Raw genomic sequence first — 22,231 nt, 5'->3', positions numbered from 1 at the left:
TTCTTCCAGTCCCCTGATGGAAGTGCATGGGAGATTAGTCCAAGTCCCTTTATGATGCTTTCACAGTGGCTCAAATTCTTCACACAATCAACTCACCCACCCAATAGGAAACCCAATGCAAACTTTCTAGATAGATTTATCAATATTTATACCACATTTATCAAGAACAAGTTGAGTGTCTAGATGTAATCTGAGCACTTTTTACTATCTAAATAGATAATGAGTTGATTTCATCACACATTTGGAATACCATTCAATTCGCGTAAAATGTTAAATGCACACAGGCATTCTTAACTAAGCATGGCTCATGGGGTTGAAGGTACCTTTAAGTCATCCAGGTTGGATGGAAGGGGTCCTGGCTTCAAAGGGCAGCTGGTGGTTTGACCTGATATCGTGGACCTCACAGGAGATTGGCTGCTGCCTGGCACGGTAGTGGCTGAGGTGCATGTGTTTCTGGAAATCTGATCACCAGACTGCCTGGAAAAAGCATTCAAAACATTTACTTAATCTGGTTGAACGTGATGGATATTCACAGTTTCCAGGCCCAAAAGGTTTATTGCTATCCTCAGCATTTTAATACAGCAGCAGAAACTGTTCAAGGTTCAAAATTCTTGTTCACTAAGTTAAACTTCTTTTTAGCACATCAGCAGAAATTATCCAAGGTTCAAGATGTTTGTTGTTCAATAAATTAAGCTTGTAACCGGTATTCTTTGCTCGCCTTCTTGACTTAATCAAGAGAGTCCACGTTGGCCTAATTAAACACTCCATCCACCTGGCCTGATGAATGTAGTTGAGAAATGTAACATACCAATGATGCCAACTAGTAGAAAAACAGTATAAATGTTAGAAGGTAGTCAGGGTAGGGGTAATGAGAGAGAAAGAAAGCATGACAGAAAGAACACCTAGAATTCATTCCTCAGCCTTTGGTTTCTGTGACTGATGACTTTTTGTCTGCAACTTGTTGGTATGACCTTTTAGCTTGTAAGAATTGTACTTATTTTTGGAAATCCTTTGTAAGTTACAAATCTTTGTTAAGAATTACTTATTAGAATTAAATGCATCTCACTTAAAATAAAATAAACTATGTTTAAACTGCTTCATTAGCTGAAAGTATCTCCTCCTTGGTTGGGAGGAGGGTCCCACTGCTTGAAATAGTGATTATTGACAGCTAGACCTTTGCGTAAGAGACCAACATAAACTAGTCCCTGAAGTGCAGGTTGATACAGTATAATCTCCCTAAAGTGAGGTTACTCATAGATACTTATACCAGATAGGGCTTATAGTCTTGACTTAAGTTTAGAGCTCTTGGATGGTACACTCAATATCATCACAAACATATTTGGACATTGGAGTATTTTTCATTATGGATGGTATGCAGTGCTGAATCTTGATCAGCAGTTGCACTAGAAACATTAACCTTACTTTCCTTTTAGCAATCAACCTGCTGTACAATTTCCATCATCTATCCTTCTTTAAGTACCATGCAGCAGGATACAACACATTGCTAACAAGATAACCACCGAAAAAAGTGTACTCAGCCTTCTTCAGTTATCGTAATGGAATTTGTCTGAGTTGGAATTTCTCTCGATATTTCACAGTGCTAAGGAGCAAATAAAGCAGAGAAGGAGAAATTTGGCCTTGACTGCTCACACTAATGGATGCTGAATTTTACCACCCATTGTACGTCCCTCGTGACGTTTGAAAACCAATACTGATTTGCTCAGGTGAGTGGATAAATGGGATTAGTATTGATAGCTGCTTGATGGTCAACATAGAAACAGTGGGCTGAGGGCCTGTTTCTGTATTGTATGACTCTCTGACTCTAGTCCTATACAAATAGGTAAAAGGTTTAGTCTACTCACTTCAGAGGAGTAGAGAGAATGTTTTGATAGTTGTATTGATGTTGCTGGTGATGTTGTTGCTGGCTTAATATCTGCAGTTGGAGGAAGAGCTGTTGCTGTTGGAGTAGCCTGGCATAGGCTGAGTCCATTGGAGGGAGGGACTTCTCTGGTTTTTGATCTGGTGGAATGTACTGATGATACTTCAGTTTCTTCACCTTTGGCTTTGTGTCCTTTGGCTTCTTGTGCCGCTGGTTCTTCCCATCTGATGATGGCTTTGTCTAATTTTAATAGAAGAGATGAAAGGGAATATTTAAACTTGTTTCACGCAATACATTGTTTAGTAGATGCAGTCAAGTATCAAAACAAGTGGCTTTTCTTCCTTGCTGTTCTTTTACTGACTTCAGCACAAGAACTTAAGTCCATCTGCAGTAAAGCTTGGAGATGGATGGTGAAAGCTAGGAATCTAATTTGCCTTTTGACACAGCTGCCTGTAGGTATTCAGTAAGGTAATTTAGACAGTAATTGGTGTTTTTTTTCCACTAAATAGGATACCGCACATGGTGGTGCATTTGAGTCTGTTCTCTTGGGACTAGTTTAGCAATGGTGCAACGCTGTTCCACTTACACGCCAAAGCTAACTTTGTATTGTGTAAGCTGGACTTCAAGCACTGAACTGAGTTCAATATGAATCAAAGTGAGTTGCATTCAGATGTTACAAGTCTGGTATTTACCATAACTTTTCCCTGATGGTCTTCATTCCCACTCCCAGTGCACCCCCCATCCTGTATCCTATCTTTTTTTTCCTTTAGCTACTGCTGCAAAAATAAATCTTATTTTACAAGCAGCTTCTTCTGGCCAATACTGATGTAGATGTAACAGATACAAAGAATTACATGTAATTCTGATTCTTTTTGAAAGATAACATAGGACAATAGGAAAAAAGTAATGAATTTCACCATTAACAGGATCATGGTGCAGAAAAATCTCCACCATGACCCTGTAAAGCATCACATTCAAACATTTCCTGTAATACTTTACCAAGGAAACAAGTGTCCTTTATGGACTAATATAACATTTGCTTTCAGTTAATCTTTCTAATCACATTTTGCTTTATCCTTTGCAGTATTTCATTAATAATGTTCAACAGCTTTGTTGTGGTCTTGTAGTAAGGCAAGTGATTTGGGCTTACTTTAACTATTGCTGGCACTGGGATTGGTGTGGTAACTTGGCCATTCTGTTGGTTTTGGCTTCCTGGCTGTCTGATCTGGCTATTGGGCGTAGATCTGTTTAAGTCACACTGCTGGGAGAGGTGAGGAAGATACTGTAAAGCAAAATAGAAGAAAGTTAGAAGGCTGTGTGCTTCTATGTTACTCCTTCATTTTCATATTTAACTCCTGACTTCCTGCGGGTTAATTATCTACACATAACCCTGGAATAATTGCATGGAGCAGGTCACAGGCCCAATGGCTTTGTATTTGGGAAATCTGTTGAGACAGTTTAAGTTAGCCCAAGTACAAATTATGTTGTATATTTTAGCAACAATTTGAAACATTAATGTCCCAGTAATGCAATGTTGTAAAACTGCCAATATTTTTATTTAGCACAACCAAACCTCTACTACTTTTAAGAGATATTTCCTGAATCAATTTTACAATCCACATCCAGCTTCAACTGTGCACTGAATCTACTGTTAAAAGTAGATTATTATTGACTATGTAGGAACTGGACCAGATCTGTAGATCAATTTTTCCACTTAGTTCATACATTTCTGCTGTTGACTAGTCTTCTCATAGGCAGGTCTCAAGTCACAATCGAGTTTGTTCTAAGTTACACAAATGTGGATTGATATATCTTCTTGCATGACTGTTGGAAACTCACACACTGTCTTGCAGTTTCCAAGGTACTTCTGGAAAAACTTCCACTACCACATATTGCAGCCAATGTGTCCACTAACAAGTGGCCTAGATGTTCTGCTAACCAGCAGATCTGCTTGGGCTTGCCAAACATTTGACCTTGGACCCCTCTGGTGCAATTTTCTCTTGGAGGCTAGCTCATTGGTTTGGTAGACTGCAATGCGGGACCTCTCTGACTGCATTCCAGAAAGACCCCTTGCTGGGCTCACCAGCTGTCAAAGCTGTTATTTAAGTTGAATGACTACAAGTGTCTTTGACATTGACAAATATTCAAAAACACATGGGAATTATTAAAAAACAAATATACAATTAAAGCAGTCTAAATAAATAAGTCTTAATAGCAAATAAAACTCATCCGTATTTACAATTAAATGTATTTAAACAAAATGAATAAAATAGCCTAATTACCATTCCTCCCGCCATCATTTCTTCCCATTCTTTTCAATGGGGCTAACCTACTTGGGCAGATCTTAACTAGTGCAGGTTCAGCAGGCAGAAGTCCCAGCCTGTGAGCTGGGAAATCTGAGGAAGTTCAAGCAGATTTGCCAGCTTTTAAGCAGAAAGTCTGGTCCAAGGAGATAAATGAGTAAACTACGTTAGTTCATGATGCTGGTTGGGTATAAATGTTAGCCAGATGATTGGGAGATCTCCCATTGCTTTTCTTCAAATGGTGTCACTGGATCCCATGCATCCATGAAGGGTTAGACAGGATCTCAGTTAAATACCTCAGCCATGAGACAGCCAACTGTGTGGCACTTTCACAGCATTGCACTGAAATATCGGCAGAGGCTCACAGGATGGGCCTTTCAACCCACAGCCCTGAGAGTCACAGACAACAGTTCCAATGAGCCAAGAATATTATCTTCAAAAGCATGTCACTGTGCTGAATTCTTTGCTCCCCTGCATTCATTAACCTTTGAAAACTTAGACTTGCTCCTCAGCTAACCCATTTTTCTTCTAAAAGGGGGCTGTTCGTAAAATTCAGATGTACTGTATCCATTTTCTAGGTGTTAAATTGATTCTAATAAAGTGTCCAATTCACATTCACATATCCATAGCACAAGTCACACTAATCACCATGTTGGGAAGGATGCCAGTACTCGTGGCATTTATACCAGCAGCAGATTGTGACGTCAGTCTTTCAACAATGCCGAGATGATACTAGTGATACTGAACTGAACTTTAATGATAAACCAAACCATGCGGTATCTCACATAGCACACATGCATTCACTAACAGGAAGAACCCCTGTCTAACCCTGGTTAAATGAATCATCAAATACTTCCAAGTTGGTTTCTGCCTGGCTTCCACTGATCGTTGCTTTGATTTAACTAAATGTTGCATTGATTCAAGCAGTGTTTGGCACATTCAGAATGATTTGGAGTTTGTAAAGTCCGCTGGGCTGCTGTGTTGGGAGGAGGAAAATTTGCTTTGACTTCAAAACTTCTGCAATAATCAGCTGATTCTAGATAGGAGTCCTTTCAGTACTAAAGATGTCTTACTGCAATTATATCTAAAGTATTATGTACATTTTGGTCTCATCACATTAATAAGGATATACTTGCAATAGAGGGAGTGCACTGAACATTTACTAGGCTAGTTCCTGCTATGGTGGGTATACTGTATGAGCAGAGATCGAGTAGATCAGGGCTGTATTCTCTAAAGTTTAAAAGTATGAGAAGTGAGCTCAATCAAATTTACAAAAATCTTAGACTCAATAGGCTGGATGCAGGAAGTACATCTCCCCTGGCTGAGGAGTCTGGAACCAAGGATTAGGGATACGCTGTTTAGAATTGAAATGAGGAGAGATTTCTTTACTCAGAAGTTGGTGAATCTTTGGAATTCTTTAGCCTGGAGGGCTGTAGCGACTCACTGAGTTCACTCAAAACAGAGCTTGATGGATTTCTGCATGTGAAGGGAATCAGGAAATGCAGGGATAATACAGGAAAATATCACTGAAATGGAAAGTCAGCCATGGTCTTGATGAATGGCACAACAGGCTTGAAGGGCAGGATGACTACTCCTGCTCCTACTTCTTGGGTTCAGTGGCTATTTCACTAGGAATACAGTATTACTGGAAGAATGAGCAGACAATATGAATAACATGGGAAGCAGCTCAAGGAGGAAGAATAAAAGAGGAGCCTCAGCTGCAGGCTGTATCCTCCAAAGGTCTTCAGAGAGGAATTATTCTTCATCCTCCTTAGTCAGCAAGAACATGTGAGTCACCTGCAGCTCACCAAAGTGCTGCTCTTTTGAAATATGCAACGTATTATAGCTGCAACTCTAAATGCACAACAAAATCGGGAGGGACTTGATTGCATGGCAGAGGGTGTAGAGGAGGTTCACCAGGATGTTCCATGGAATGCTTCAATCATAAGGAGAGACTGGACAGGCCGGGTTTGTTTTCCTTGGAGCACAGGGGGCGGAGGTACCCGCTAGCAGTATAGAGAATTATTAGCAGCATAGAGGATAGATAGTCAGAAACCTTTTCTCACAACAATGGTTCCAAGAGCAGAGGGTAAAGTTTTAAGGTGAGAACTATGCTTGGAGCGAATCTAAGGAAGATTATTTTCACTGAGAGGGTAGTTGTGATCTGGAATGTACTGCCTGAGAAGCTGCTGGAAGCAGGTACTCTCACAACATCGAAGAGACATTTGGACGAGCACTTGAATTGCCAAGGCATGGTAGGCTGTGGACCAGCTGCTAGTAAATGAGATTAGAACTGATAGGTACTTGATGCTCAGCATAGACATTGGTAGGCCAACTGACCTGTTCCTGTGCTGTATGACTGTCAAGGCCATCAATACCTGACTCTTTCCAGCCAGTTTGCCAGCTAAAGTTGAATAAAGAAGGCCAGAGTTGAAGTCTGTACCAGGAGAACTAAAAATATCTCATTCTCTCTCTCCCTTGCAATGGTGCAACAAACTGCCATGTCAGGATTGTGGGCTTCCCAACACTGCATGCTGGAAACAACCATGCTCAAGCCACTCTGAGAAGTCTGCATAACTTACTCAGAGACTGACCGCAACTGGAAATGATTCGATTCTCTGAACATCCAGCATCATATATAAAGCATCATGCTAGTCAAAGCACAGTCACCAGAGAGCAGTCTCAATGCTGGTGTTCCACGGCAGTCCATGACGTTACCAATACTTAAGACTCCACGGTAAACAACATGACTCTGGTGTGCAAACCATGTGGCCACAGGCAGAGCACTCGTGCTGCATCAGAGCACTCATGTGATTATGTTGCCTGACCAACATGGAGGAGTTGTGCAGGACTTGCCAAGATGTGCACTGGTCTGAAAAATAAGGCTCGGACATAAAAACGGCATGGGGGGGGGGGGGGGTTAAAATCAGGAGTGACGTTTTCAGTGATCAGGGGCTGTGGTAGTGAGGAGGTTGTATGTGCAGGCTCCAAGGCACCGGTGTATTGGGGTGGAAGGTGGCTTTAGTGATGCAGTGGGAGGGATTGGGGGTGGGTGGGGTAGGTGCCCAAGGCTGAAGTTAGTTTACTTACCTGACAGGCATCCTGGTTGGGTGCGATGCTGGGTTGATCCAGCTATCCCATGAGTGTCCATGGATAGACACCACAGGACAACATGATCCATGCTTCCCTGTATTGATCCAAGACCACCAAAATATGGAGATTCCAGAGTAAAAATTACTAAATGATAATGTGATGGAAGATTTCAACACCCTGATACTCATTGGGGGGAGAATGAAGTTCCCACCACATATGAGGACTTCCTCCTTCATCAAAATGTTAAAAGCCCAACGAGGGAGGGCTCACTATCAAATTTAATAATGAACCAGAGCAGATAAGAGAAGTAAAAGAAGGGGAACAACTGGGCAACAGTGACCATAATTAAATATGCTTTCAGACGACAAGAGTGACCATAATTAAATATGGTTTCAGACGACAAGAGAAGGACCTAAGTATAGCACGATGAAAACCAAGTTAACAGATGAAGAAATGTGATTTCGAGGGGCTGAGAACAGAGGGTAATGAGAGCAACAATATTGGCAAGTAATGATGTGGAACAACGAAGTGCTCAGATGAACGTAGTAAAAACATATTGTGCTAAAAGGAAAGAACAGACTAAGCACCCATGAGTCTCCATGGATGAATAAAAGACAGATGGGGGAGAACTGAGGGGGCAGGCAAGAGACAAATACTAAATATATAGAAGCAGAGGGGAAGATAAAACAAAACATGTAGGGAGCAACTAACAATCTGCTGGAGGAACTCAGCAGGTCGAGCAACATCTGTGGGAGGAAAGGAATTGTCGATGCTTCAGGTCAAAACCCTGCATCAGGACTGAAAGTGGAGCGATAGTCATACAGCAAGGAAACAGGCCCTTCTGCCCAACTCATCCATGCCGACTATGTTGCCCAGTGAACTAGTCCGATCTGCCTGGGTTTAGCCCATAGTCCTCCAACCTCTCTTATCCATGTACTTATCTAGATGGCTTTTAAATGTTGCTAATATGCCTGCCTCAACCACTATTTCTGGTAGCTCATTCCAAATACGCACCACCCTTTGCGTGAAGAAGCTACCCTTGATGTCCCTTTTAAATCTCTCACCTCTGATCTTAAACCTATGCTCATTTGTTTTAGCACCCACTCCCTGGGGAAAAAGACTATGGGCTTTCAACCTGTCTATGCCCCTCATTATCTTACATACCTCCATCAGGTCACCCCTCAATCTCCTACATTTCAGGGAATAAAGTCCTGGTCTATGCAACCTCTCTTTGAAACTCAGCCCCCCCAAGCCCTGGCAACATCTTGGTAAATCTTTTCTGCACTTTTTCTAGTTTAGTAACATCTTTCCTATAACACAGTGACCAAAACTGTACACAATACTCCAAGTGCAGCCTCACCAATGTCTTATAACTGCAACATAACTTCCCAACTCCTACACTCAATGCCCTGACTGATGAAGGCCAGTGTGCCAAACACCTTCTATCTACCTGTGACGCCACTTTCAGCGAACTATGCACTTGCACTCCAAGGTCCCTTTGTTCCATAACACGCTCTAGGGACCTACAAGTCCTACCCTGGTTTGATCTCCCAAAATGCAATACCTCACTTTTATCTGAATTGATAGCCATTTGCCAATCCTCAGACCACATAACCAGCTGATCAAGATCCCCCTGTAACTTTTCATAATCTTCTGCACTATCTATAACACCATCTATTTTAGTATCATCTGCAAACCTACTAACCATGCCTTGTACATTTTCATCCAAATGGTTTATATAAATTACAAACAAAAATCCCAGTGCCGACCCCTGTGGCACACCACTGGACACAGGCCTTCAGTGTGAGAAACAACCCTTGACCATCACCCTCTGTTTCCTACCACTGAGCTGATTATGAATCCTATCTCCCCACGGTTCCCCTGAGGTCAAACCTTCCAGACTAGCCTGCCATGAGGGACCTTGTCAAAGGCTTTGCTGAAGTCTACATAGACAACATCCACTATTCTACCCTCATTTACCCTCTTGGTTACCTCCTCAAAGAACTCCAAGAGATTTGTCAGACATGACTTCCCACGCACAAAGCAGTGCTGACTGTCCTGAATCAGAGGCTGTCTCTCCAAATGTTGGTAGATCCTGTCCCTCAGAATCCCCTCCAGTAATTTTCCCACCACCGATGTCAGACTCACCAGCCTGTAGTTTCCTGACTTCTTTTTGCTACCATTTTTAAACAATGGTACCACATTAGCCACTCTCCTGTCCTCCGGAACAGCACCTATGGCCAGAGATGAAGCAAAAATCTCTGCAAGAGCCTCCACAATTTCTTCTCTAGCTTTCCACCGGGTGGAGGGGGGAGATGTGTGGGGATTAGGGATTAGAAGGCAGAGTGAAATTAAATTATCAAAGAAGATAAAACATTAAGATATTTTATGGATACATATACAGTTAAAGGAAGGTTGTGATGTGACTAGGGCCATTTAAGGCCAGCTGGGGGAAAAAAATCATGATAAATGAGAGAGCTTTTATATCAACATCAAATCATTGTTTCACTTTGGTTTTTCTCAGGGAGATAAAACTGGGGGATATATGATGAGTAATAAAATGGGTATATTTAAAATAGAAAAATTGCATACATTAAAGAACTAAATAAACTCAAAAGAAATGTTATTCCCCCGGTCCAGATGGATTGCATCCAAGCAGTTTAAAATAGTCTGGAGAAAGCACAGTGTTTCTGTATATATTTAATAATTTGTGAGAATAAGATAACATGCCAAAGGGCCATTGGTTAGCTAATATAATACCTATATATAGGAAGGAGGAAGAAAACGCATCCAGGGAACTATAGACAGGGATAAATAATGGAATTCTAATAAAAGGAGAGAACAGAAGAATATCTTGTAATGAAAAGTACAAGGAAATAATAAGGAAAAATTCTTACTTGACCAATCTTATTTTTTTTTGAGTAGGTAACAGGTAATGTAGTAGATATAATTTATCTAGATCTTCAGAAAGCCTGTAAGGTATCTCATAATAGACTAAGGAATGTCAGAGAATGCAGGGTCAGGAGTAGAATTGGGCAGTGAGTTGGTTTGGGGTGAAATCAGAAAGCGGGACCAAAGGGTTGCTACTTGGAGTGGGAGGAGGAGAACAGTGACGTTCCACAAGCATCAGTGCTGGGACCACTGCTGTTCACAATTTACATTAACTATTTGGACTCTAGAATCAAGAACACAATTTGTAAATAGAGAATGCCAAGGGGTGCAGATAGCAGTGAGGTGGAATAGACAACACTGAAGATGACAGCAACAAAATTATAGAAGACGTTAATAAATTTACTTGGATATTGCGAGTGTGGTGAAGCAGAGAAACAAAGGAATGTGGAGTATAAATAGACCAATCATTAAAAGCTGTGCTAGAAGGTCACAATAAATTGCTGACCAATTACTGGGGTTTATTATTATGAAAAATAGAAAAGTCATGTTAAACCTGGATTTAATATTGGTTAAGCTACACTTTGAGTACTCTGCATATTTCTGGTTGCCATGTTATTAAAAGGGTAGAGAGTCACAAGAGAAGATGTAGAGGAGATTTACAAGGATTATACCAGGAACACAAGGGTATGCGTATCTGGGAAGGGTGAACAGGTTGGGTTCCTGTTTTCCTCTTCAGAAGAGAAGGCTGAGATATGACCTATTAGATGTCTTAACTATTATTGTAGGTAACAGAGTGGATGCAGAAAGAATGTTTCCAATGTGTGGGGAAGTGTGTAAATGGAGGCCATCAATACAAGATGGTCACCAAGAAATTGAATAAGGAATTCAGAATAAACTTTGATACCCAGAGTGGTGAGAATGAGGAATTTGAAACCACAGAGGCTGAGGTGCAGATACATTTAAGGGGAAGCTGGACAAGCTCATGGAGATAAAGAGAAGAGAGAGTTACATGGACAGATTAAGCTGAGGAAAGATATGGAGAGGAGTAGAGTGGAGCATAAATGCTGGCATGACCTGGGGTGTGGGTCAAACTGCTTGTTTCTACCCTGTGTAATCTCATGTAAAACTTTTATATCTTCTTAATAGGCCCCTTTCTGAAATCTAAATGTGCCGTATCCACAGGCTCCCCTTTTATCTACTCTACAAGTTGTATCCTTGTAAGATCTTAAAATTATTAAATACAATTTCCCTTTCATAAGTTGGCTTTTCTTCCACTCGTTCTGCAAATAGTTTGTGTTTCTATCTTGGTTTGCAGATTGAAGGGTGGGAGTTGGGGGGAGGTCAGAGACAAAGGGAAGCTGATGTGACATACAAATTTTTTTTTCTTTAAAGTGCACCTTCTTGAAGCTGATTTGCAGCACCAGGCTCCACAGACTGGGACTTGCTCAGGCAGGTCCTCTTTAAGCTGCACTGAGGCTATGCTCACTAGAATTGTGAATGCTTGCTTCTATAAGAATAGATTGCATCTTCCACAGGGCAGGCATGGGCCAATGAGGAATATGCAAGCAGTTTCAGACGTGTTTTGCACTCCATTGGATTCCACCAACATGCCTGGACACTGTGTTAGCACATCATATGCGTGGAGAATCTGAAAGGAACAGTGAAAATTGTGACCCACACCTTATTCCTAGGCCAACAACTTTGCACAAATCAGATTTAAACTGGGATTCTTAAACACTCAGCATGACAGTTTGGTGAACCTTGAAACTTGAGAATCCACAAAAACAGAAACATACGCACAGCAAAAGAAAAAGAGCTGCTGAAGGAACTCAGTGGGCCAGGCAGCATCTGTGGAGGGAAATGGACAGTTAGCATTTTGGCTCGATACCCTTAATCTGGATTGAAAGGGTAGAGGGGAGATAGCCAGTGTAACAGTGTGAGAGGGAGGGGTGGGGCAAGAGCTAGAAAGAGACGGGTGGATCCAGGTGAGGAGGGGTTAATTGACAGATGGACTCAGATAGAGAGGTAAAGGGTGAAATTAGTGACATGTTGCCTGGGTTGGAGGACTTTAGTTAGGGGGAGAGATTGGATAGTTTGGGCTTATTTTCCCTGGAGCGAAGGAGGCCAAGGGGTGACCTGATGGAAGTATACAAGATTATGAGAGGCACAGATGGTCAAAACCATTTTCCCATGGTTGGGATAGCAAAACCAAGAGGGCATATGTTTAAGGAGTCTTAAATGGGATCTGAGGCACAATATTTTTTTTACAGTGAGCGTGGTTGATACCTGGAACAGGCTGCTAGAGTAGGTGATGGACAATCAATCACTACATTTAAGAGGCATTAAGACAGAGACCAAAATAGGCCAGGTGTAGAAGGATGAAGTCCCAATGGAGGCAAATAAGATTGGTGTAGATGGGCAAAAAGATTGGCATGGATGTGGTGGGCTGAAGGGCCCATTTCTGTGCTGTACAAGTCTTTTTGCATTCTGTCTGTCATAAAGTCAAAGGTTCATCCGATTGACTCCTCGGACAGTGGCTTTTTCACATGGGTGAGATAAAGCAGACTGGTCCTACAAGGAGGGGTGATGTTAATGAATGGTACAAAATTCTTAGAAGGCTTGACAGGGGAGATGCAGAGTTGGCCAGTCTCTAGAAGCACAGATCACAGTCTCAAAATAAGCAGCTAGACAATGAAGACATAGATGAGAAGAAATTTCGTCATCCATTGGGTAATGAATCTTTGGGATTCTCTACCCAAGACACTCTGGTAGCTCAGTCATAGAGTATATTCAAGACAGATATTTAGGTATTAGAGATATTATCCAATTTAGATATTGGATACAGGTAAATGGTGCTGAGGTAAAAAATCAGCCATGATCTTATTTAATGGTGGAAAAGGATTGATGGGCTGAGTGGCCTACCCCTGTTTTTATTGCTTACATTTGTACGTGCTGTCAGAAGGATTAGAAAGCATTGTCTCTTGTGAAATCCAGATAGCAAACGGCTGCAAAATAGAGATGTTGGTAACATGTCCAATGACCCATTTCGAAATCTCTGTTAATTCAGCTGGAGTGTTCTTCATCTCCCTGACAATTTCACACCATGACTGCTTTCCCTTCATTTCCATCTGAAAACATTTTCAATAAAAGTGTGAGCAATAAGTGCCTTTTGACCTTGCAAACATTTTGAAAATGGTCTTCCAATCGCCAAATCTAAGTGAAATTTTCAGCTACACTGAGCCATCCATCTGATCAATGGCTTTATTTAAATGTTCAAATAACTGCAACCAATAACAGTTTGAGTCTCATGCCACAATTCTTGGTGCGTGAACAGATGTACCTGGAAATTCATTGTGCCCCTGATGTCAGTATGAGGAGTCAGAGCTGAAGCCAAGAAACTGTCACTTTTAGTGCAATAATCACTCAAGAAACAACCCTGGACCATGTAGTCATCACTCTTCCCACCCGGGAAATAATGCTAACTCACTGAACTTAACGATAATGGAGATATCACAAACAGTGTGAACAGTAGCCTAAAATCCAAGGGATACAGATTTCACACAGGTTTGTGAAATGCCTAGTTTCTGAGAAATATAACATCCCCATCTTGTATATTTATATGAGAAACATATTTGGGGATGTTGTATTTGTGTGGTATACATGCAATGTTTGTAAATATAACACACACACCTCTTAATCTGTCTCTCTTTCTCTGTCTCAGTCACTCTTTTTCCTTCTCCATTGCTTCATGTTTCTTTCTCTACCCAATATTCCCTTTGGTTATGGAGATAAACATTTATTATCTTCTGCTATCCAGATGTGCCAGTGGTTGACTTTCAGTAAAAGGTCAAGGGAAAAAAAGTTCTAACAAATGGGCATACCCACACCAACAAATTCTAGGCTCATAGCAATAGTGACATAGTTCTCTCTTCCAGAGTCTTATTTTTATCTGTCAGAGTTTAAGATGTGTAATAATTACATGTTCATTAACAATGTCATCCCATTGTTTATTTTTTTCTTTTCCACCTAAACTCTACAGATTTTAATATCTAAACACAACCATCGAGACAAATTCCAAATTCTCTTACACTAATCTACTGCCGTAACTCAGTGGGAGACTGATGTAACACCTAAAGAAATATCATACATGAACGCTTTCTACCAGGATTCTGTTAGAACAGCCTACGTGCCACTTTTAGGACTACCTCCTTGCTCAGTGTATTCCCCTCTTTCACATTTCAGCCCTGACCATGACACCTGACCCTTTGCCCATTGTTAATCACTTTCTCCTTGACGATTCTAAATTAGTTTTAACAGGCTTCTCAAAGATCTTACTCAAAATCAAAACTGCAAACATTTGTTTATTTAGTCCATTTCAGTTCCTATAACCATTATGTGCCCAACATCTATAATTTAAACAATTCTTAAATAATCCTAGAACTCTCTCAGTCCTATTGTGAGCCCATTTCCTCTTGTCTTACTTCACAGTTTGAAATATTTAAGCATTTTTACTTTTCACACATTATGAATCATTCCTATCAGCCTCAGCAAAGTTATTTTTCATTAGTCTCCCTTTAAACTTAAATTTCTCCAAGCTTTCTCGGCCTCATGTCCCTTCTCTGGTTTATATATATTTTCCTTCTCACTTTGCTATTGTGTGTTGGGTTCAGTTCCAATGCGTGACCTCACCACAGCATTACAGAGTTAGGAGTATGATGTACCTTTATTTATATTTTTTTGGGGGTCTACAGCTCAGCAGTTCACCTGCTCCATCTCCTTAAAGAAACACGATTGAGAAGAACCTTGCTACAAAATACAATAGACAAAGGATGCCCGAGGATATCTTCTGCTTGATGGAAGTTCTGCATGCACTGATGACTGAGCAGCAGAACGATATCTGACAATGAAGTTTCTTTAAGGACATATTGGATCAAAAAGGGGCATCTGCAGCACAGGCCACAGAACATAGAACAGTACATCACAGAATCAGGCCCTTCGGCCCACGAGGTCTGCGCCAAACACGATGCAGAATTAAACTAAATTCCTTCTGCCTGTATGTGATCCATATCCCTCCATTCTCTGTATATTCATGTGTCTGTTTAAAAGCCTCTTAAACACCACTATCACATCTGCTTCCACCACTACCCCGACAGTCTGTTCCAGGCACCTCTGTGTTAATAAAAAAAACTTGCCCCGCACATCTCCCTTAAACTCCCCCCCCCCGTCATTTTAAATACATGTGCTTGAGTATTTTACATTTCTAGCATGGGAAAAAGATTCTGGGCGGCCTCTTTGGCCACTGGAGGGGAACAAATCCTGGATGTGACTGGAGTCCTGTCATTTGCACGACAGCACCCCAGTTGTGTGTTTAAATGACTTAAACATGACCTAAAAGCAGGAACAATCTCAGCATCATGGCAACTCAGGCAGCCTCACCACCACTTCCCATTAGCAAAGAGCACATTCTGACTCCCAAATCCTCTCAAGGGTGCAGCATTTTGCTTGACAACACGGAGACGTTGATGAACTTCAGGTTAATACTGCTGCCAGGATATGTGGCTCCAGGAATACACAAATGACATAAAAGTAAAGCAATATATAAAATAAGTTCTCAGGCAGCCAGTTAGTATGCTGGGGACATGTGAGCTTTGGACATGTGGTTGTGTGTACTTAACTTCAATCTGGATGCGTTTACACCCCAGTTACACTGCACAGCTTGAAACAATGCATCAGCAAAACACCTTCACATCAACTTTAAAGGGCATTGCTATTAGCTTGTACAACTATCCACAAGGCAAAAGGAAGATGGATTGTGCTGCCAGTGGCGAAGTAGCTTGGACTACCTCTATCTAAGATCCTGCTCTCACTGGACACTGAGGGGCTGGGTCCTGTGCAACGGCCCCACAAACAATTAAAGTGTGCATTGTTCAAAGAGGCCACATGAGTGGCATTGGTACTTTGTACTCCGAGTGTATTAGCTTGATGAATCAACTTGACAACACTATGAAAGTAAAGAAAGTCGTGTACTGTTTTATATTTCTTGTGTATATTTTTTATGAATAAAGTTTATCTTTGAAATTTAAAAAAAAAGCCTCTTCAGATAAAGCAACCCCAACTTACCTGTATTGTAGTGGTTGCGAGAGGTGACGATGACTCAGTGAACTTTGTTTCTGAAGGCAAACTCTCTGATCCCTGGGATTCCTGACTTCTGGGTTGTTCTGGAGACAGAGCATCATTGCTGCTGTCTTCTTCAAAGGAATACGTGTCGGGGGCTTTAGGGAAATTAACTTGGCCAACTGTTGACAAAAGGAAAACCACAAATGTAAGCAAACTGTTTTCTCAACTGTCATGAATAAATAGGCAGGGCTTAACTTCTAACATCCAAAATTTCTTTGACTTTCTAGTAATCCAAATAAAGGCTTACAAGAAAATAATAAATGACGTATGGACAAATATGTCTCTGAGTTGCTTTGATATTGAAGGAAAATGCAGTATCAAAATTGAATGGCTAATTCTCCATAGTTACCCCAAGAGAATCATCTAAATATCTCTCCTCTTCTCACACATCTTTATGCCTATAATAATGGACTTGGAAACCGCACTAAGGCACTAATCTTATAAATAAATCTCTTTCTGGAGACACTCGATTATGTAGCTGTTTAAAACAGACAGGCAGTTTTAATTTTCTGGTTCAGCAGGTGGGTTATTCTGATACTGTTGTGACTTCATTTGGTCTACATGAAGTATTTTTGATAGAATTTGACTCACAACACAATAAAAGAAAATGCCAGAGACACTCAGCAGGTCAGGCAGCATCTCTGGAAAGAGAAACAGAGTTAACGTTTTAGGTCTACTGAACCGAAATGTTAACTCCATTTCTCTCTCACAGATGCCGCCTGGCCAGCCAAGTGTTTCCAGCATGTTTGGGTTTTAATTCAGATTTGCATCAACTCCCAGTGTTCAGTATGGGGGTTATCGGTTATGTTAATACTGCGAGTGACTCCTGGCACTTACTGTCATTTAGCCCAGCATGTCTGGAATGCTCGAGTGATGGTGAAGGTCCTTTACCCAAAGCACAAATCCTACTAATGATCTCTCAGTTGTGCTCCGACATCAGTGATGCAGCACGAACTTACCCCTTGGTAAATCTGCCCGTGAACCTGAGTTAGCCTGGTTTAGGTTCAGTGAGCAGAATTGTTTGAAACGATTAGTTTCATTTAAAAAAAACTATATACCGGTGGTTTGGGATAAATATATTTTGCTATATTTTTAAGTTAAAACATACTAAATATTTAATCTTTCAACAAGTCAATAAAAGAGTGGCATTCTTCCTTCAGAACAATAAGTGATTACTCCATATACCATCATAGCTGCCTGTATAGTGCAAAGAATTCATTGCTGATTACTGAAAAACTTAACAAAGTACAACTATGGAAACTTTTAAAAACTGCACCATCAGCTGATATTTGCACACATTTTCAAAGACTCCTGGGTTGGCATTAATCTGCATTTGGGATCTCAAAGCTGCTTTCCATCTCTCGATGCAACACTTTGCAGCTGTGCAGCATTCTTTGGAAAATGAACACGGGCAATTTATTTCACTGAAACTGTTCAGAGTTATTTAGCAAAGTCAGCCAATAATGAGCAAAGGCACACTTCAGACATATTTTTGTACGAGTCAAATCCCCAAACTGTCTTTGTACACATGCTTAGATTCTTATGGTGCTGTACAGTGAGTGATATCGGCTTTTTCACCTGATGTAATCTGCAGGTTTGGACACAGAATTTTATGCCAGAAAAGCACAGCGATCTGAGAGGGGCAATGGAAGTGGAAGCGGCAGTGGAACCACAGTGGGTGGTTTCCCTGCAATGTTGGGAGGGCTTGTTGGAAAATACAAATCCAAAGGAATGTTCCAATGGAACTGTCATCTTACAATAATTTATAACAGATTTGAAACCAAAACAGAGCTACTGTGCAGCGTAAGAAAGTTGAAATCAGAAGAGACACTTTCATTAATATATTGTTTATATGAATAAAAATCTGAAGCTGGCAAATTATGGATTCTTTTAACGTGTACTTCTTTCTACCTCAGTAATACTTTCACACTTCTATTCTTTGTCTGATTTCATTCCCATTCTTTTTTGGATAGATTTGGCACATCCTAGTTTGTTAGGACTCTGTTAATCATGCCACTAATTTGACATTCATTGAAAGAACATTTGCTTAACTGGGTTTTTAAAAAGAACGATCTGAGAGTCACAAGCTAATGGGCAAGAAATTCCCTGCGCAATGTTAGAAAAAACTGCACAGCACTGACCAAACGTGCATGAACATGGTATTATGAAATTGTGCGCACCTTCCGGGGGCGTTAACCTGGTCAAAAACATCACTTGGTCTTAACTGGTGAGAGATTTTCTTGTACCTCAGAGTTATTATTTTTCTGGTATCCACTTCACCTAAATGAAGCCTACAGTGGTGCAATGTCCACATTCATTTCCAGGGAGATTCCCAACCACATTAGCCTAAACTCACAGAAGAAACAGATCCTACTAATGCTGATGGCTCCAAAGCATTACTTGAAGGGAAAGAGTGCTGCCCAGACATCAACTAAACTGACCCAAACTAGGATCCCACTCACTTCATTACCAGATGGTTTCAGTAGGTTTCCCCTCAAAATCTAGTGGCCAGAAATGCCAGAAGACATCCTGTAAATAGAGCTGTGGTTTTGCACTCATTGGAAGGGAAGTGGGTTTAAAAAAAAGGAGCAAAGGATCTGACGAAAGAGATGGGAGCCTTCACATGGAGCTGCTTCTTATCAACACTTCCTGCAGGTGTCAATGTGGGCTATTCTGCCACTTCCACATTCAGATCTGAGACCTCAGAAAACCTCAAGGACAAATTCAAGTGTACGCACAGCTCCCACAAAGTCAAGGTCACCCTCACCATCAGAAACTATACCTTGGGCCCTACCACATCGTCTCTGCTGATAGATGCTACAAATGATATCTCGCTCCTCACTGATGCATTACTGAGTAACCTTACTTGTCATGGTGGGGAACCTTCAATTTGAGGTTAGTGAGACAGAGAGGCAAGTCATGTTCTTAAAGTCATCTTCCTATTAGAAGTATCATGCCACAGATGCTACTCCTGCACACATTATTCTTCAACAACCTGTGAGGGTTCCCCTACACCCCCATTCCCCAAATTTGGAAGAGCTCTGCCACTCCCTTCCCATCACCACAGCATACACATTGCTTGTCAACACTCTGCCCGAACTGGAAGAATGCCACTTGTAATGCAATGTGTCCCTTTAAGACCATAAGATATCGGAGCAGGATTAGGCCCATTGAGTCTGCTCCACAATTCAATCATGGCTGAGTTCTTTTTCAACCATATTCTCCTGCCTTCTCCCTGTCACTCTTAACCCCTTTGCCAATCGAGAATATATCAATCTCTGCCTTAAGTACCCCCAATGACTCAGCCTCCACAGATTCACACCCTCTGCCTAAAGAAATTCCTCCTCATCTCAGTTCTAAAGAGATGTACTTTTATTCTGAAGCTGTGCCCATGGATCTTAGACTTTCCTACTAATGGAAACATCCTCTCCACATCCAGTCTATCCAGGTCTTTCAGTATTCAGTGTGAAGGGCCATTTCCTGAGGTCAGAGCTGTGAGAACGTGTGCTAATTTGACCAACAAAGCCAGGCTCTTCTGAAATGGACTGGCAACACACAGGAAGCCCAACAGTGTTTGTTTTTTGAACAAGTGCTAACTAATTTCGCTCCCTTTTTAATGTTTTCTAAATAGTGTTTTCTTACAATGCCACTTTAACGGCGTAAACTGCAGCAGACAAATTTATAGGCCGACATTCTTTCAGTTGATTTTACTGGGGATGGATTACATTTTATTTTGTGGACCAAATATTTTTTGAAAAGATACATCCATTATAATGTAAAAAATGCCAAATTCATAAGGTAACAGAATATGTGCTTTCCTAACAGAGAGCCTTTAACGGTTCTAAACTATCTTGGATCTTTACGGGGATAAGGGAATGTGAACTGCTGTAAAGGGAAGTCTTGTAATGACTCATAATGTGTTATTTCATACTCGGCTTGTTGTCATTCACTCACCCAGATAGGAGAGAATGGCTGTTTTTATGTCATTTAACAAAATGCGGCTACTACAGAAAGAACACTATGTTCTTGTGGCAAAGACTGAACGGGAGAATGAAGTCATTAGAGTGCTTCCTTTAGTCATTCTGCGCTATTATCAAAGCAGACAAATTGCGAGGAAGTTTTCCAGGATTATGGGATCAAACTGACAACAGCTCTTGACCCCAGAGGTCTCCTGATAAGTGAAGTGTTGAGAAATAAGGCTATCTTAACAAAGGCTGATGGCAGAATACTAGGTAATGGAATGGATATTGTAACCTGCCATGTGACCTGCCATAAAGAAACCCTGGCATTTATCATTCAGTCACACACTTGGATAACAAGGGGAAAACAACAGCACTTCATGGAAGGTAGGAGGAAAAAATGTTTTACTTCTGCCACCCATCCATCTATCCATTTGGTGTCCAAGTATCAAGTTGTAAATGGTGACCTCAAAGAATATCTTGCAGCAAACCATCTCAATGTGTCATCTTTTAACATTCACAGACCTGCAGAAAGGAGCAAAGTCCCACACAGTTGCTGTTGCAACAGTTATATCTTTTGCTTTGAAGCTAACATTACATTTGTACTACATGCAACCAGCACAAGACATCGCTTGATTCAAATAAATGGGAATGTTGTTAATTCTGTAAAATGCAGTTTGTGAGCTGCTGCCAAACAACTGCAAGAACTCCATGGCACCACCAATCAGCTGTATCCAATTTAAAATTCTTCCTTTGAACATAGCAGCAAAGAATTAAAAAAAAGCTACAACAGGGCTTGGATGGTGCACCGATAGACTATGTTTTTTTTTGCTGATAGAATCTTGATATAAATCTAATCCAGAGCAATGGATGAATTGCCTTGTGGTAGAGGTGCCAATTATCCTGGACTGAATCAAAGCAGAAAAATAATAGGAAAACCTGAAAAAACTGCTTTTGGAGAACAAAAAAAAACATTTTTTAAGTTATGAAAATATTGTAAATGTTGAAAAAAGTGATTTAATCAACATGGGTGGGAGAGCTACATCATATGATGAAACCATCAACACAATGTTAATTTAGAACTGTGAACCTTTCCCAGTGGCTGGAACAATCCTACATTGATGTCAGGTAGTCTCAGAGCAATTCCTAGCATAGGCATAAGCCTGACTCTACTTTGGTTTTCAAGCAGCACTAAATTTTAATCTCACTCAGCATCCACTGAACAGAGATGCTATGAGAAATGGAAATTTGCGACAGTAATGCATTAAAGCATGCTTTCCTGAGGAACAGTCTAATGAGCTGACCAAGGTGCCCTTGGTAATCACAGCGGGTGTCTGAACTTGGAAGTGGCTCTTTCCCCATCACTAACAGCACAGACTGTACCAGCACAAAACTCATATTTAAAAATAAGTCTTTACAAATAAAGTGTACTCTTTTGTAATAACCTCACTGTCCAGCAGAGTCACTGTAAAGGAGTGTAGGCTATTCTTTTCCTAAGAATTGAGTGTGGCTTAAGGCATGCACTCTTTTCCCACTAGCTGAATCCAGTTGGCTTTAAATAAACTGAAATGCATTATCCCAAGGCACAATGTTACAGCCTGTGCTCATAACTCCTAAAATCACCTCACCCCTATGACATAAGGGAAACTACAGGCAGATGCTCCACATGGCTTGGCTGCACAAATGCATAGACACATCTGCAGTAGGTTTGTCATTGTCACTCTCATTTAAAGATGTCCCTTCACATGATTTATGCACACTATTGCATTACACGCTACAGAAAATATCAGAGAGAGCAGTATTTATCAACTGATAACATAAAACTGAGAGCTCTCAATTCCAACGCTGACATCGAGAGGCATGCAGGCATACTTTAAATGGCAGAAGGTCAAAGCTGGTAACTGTAAGAAACCTGTGAGGCCTGTCCA

The 22,231-nt window shown here is 40.9% G+C and overlaps 1 protein-coding gene across 4 annotated transcripts in view; it reads right to left on the bottom strand.

Moving 5' to 3' along the window:
• myocd (myocardin) overlaps positions 1-22,231 on the bottom strand; it is a 475,084-nt gene that overhangs the window by 15,338 nt on the left and 437,515 nt on the right. For all 4 annotated transcript variants that reach the window (XM_052033032.1, XM_052033033.1, XM_052033030.1 and 1 more), the window contains 4 exons: positions 16,288-16,463; positions 3,030-3,161; positions 1,863-2,119; positions 324-477 (listed from right to left, as the gene is read on the bottom strand). In XM_052033032.1, the coding sequence (XP_051888992.1) occupies positions 324-477; positions 1,863-2,119; positions 3,030-3,161; positions 16,288-16,463 (719 nt within the window). The remainder of the gene's footprint in view (positions 1-323; positions 478-1,862; positions 2,120-3,029; positions 3,162-16,287; positions 16,464-22,231) is intronic.

Source organism: Pristis pectinata, chromosome 18 (assembly GCF_009764475.1).
Source record: "Pristis pectinata isolate sPriPec2 chromosome 18, sPriPec2.1.pri, whole genome shotgun sequence".
NCBI classification, from domain to species: Eukaryota; Metazoa; Chordata; class Chondrichthyes; order Rhinopristiformes; family Pristidae; genus Pristis; species Pristis pectinata.
The sequence above is the reverse complement of the archived record's forward strand: the minus strand, read 5'-3'. Positions and strand labels throughout refer to the sequence as shown.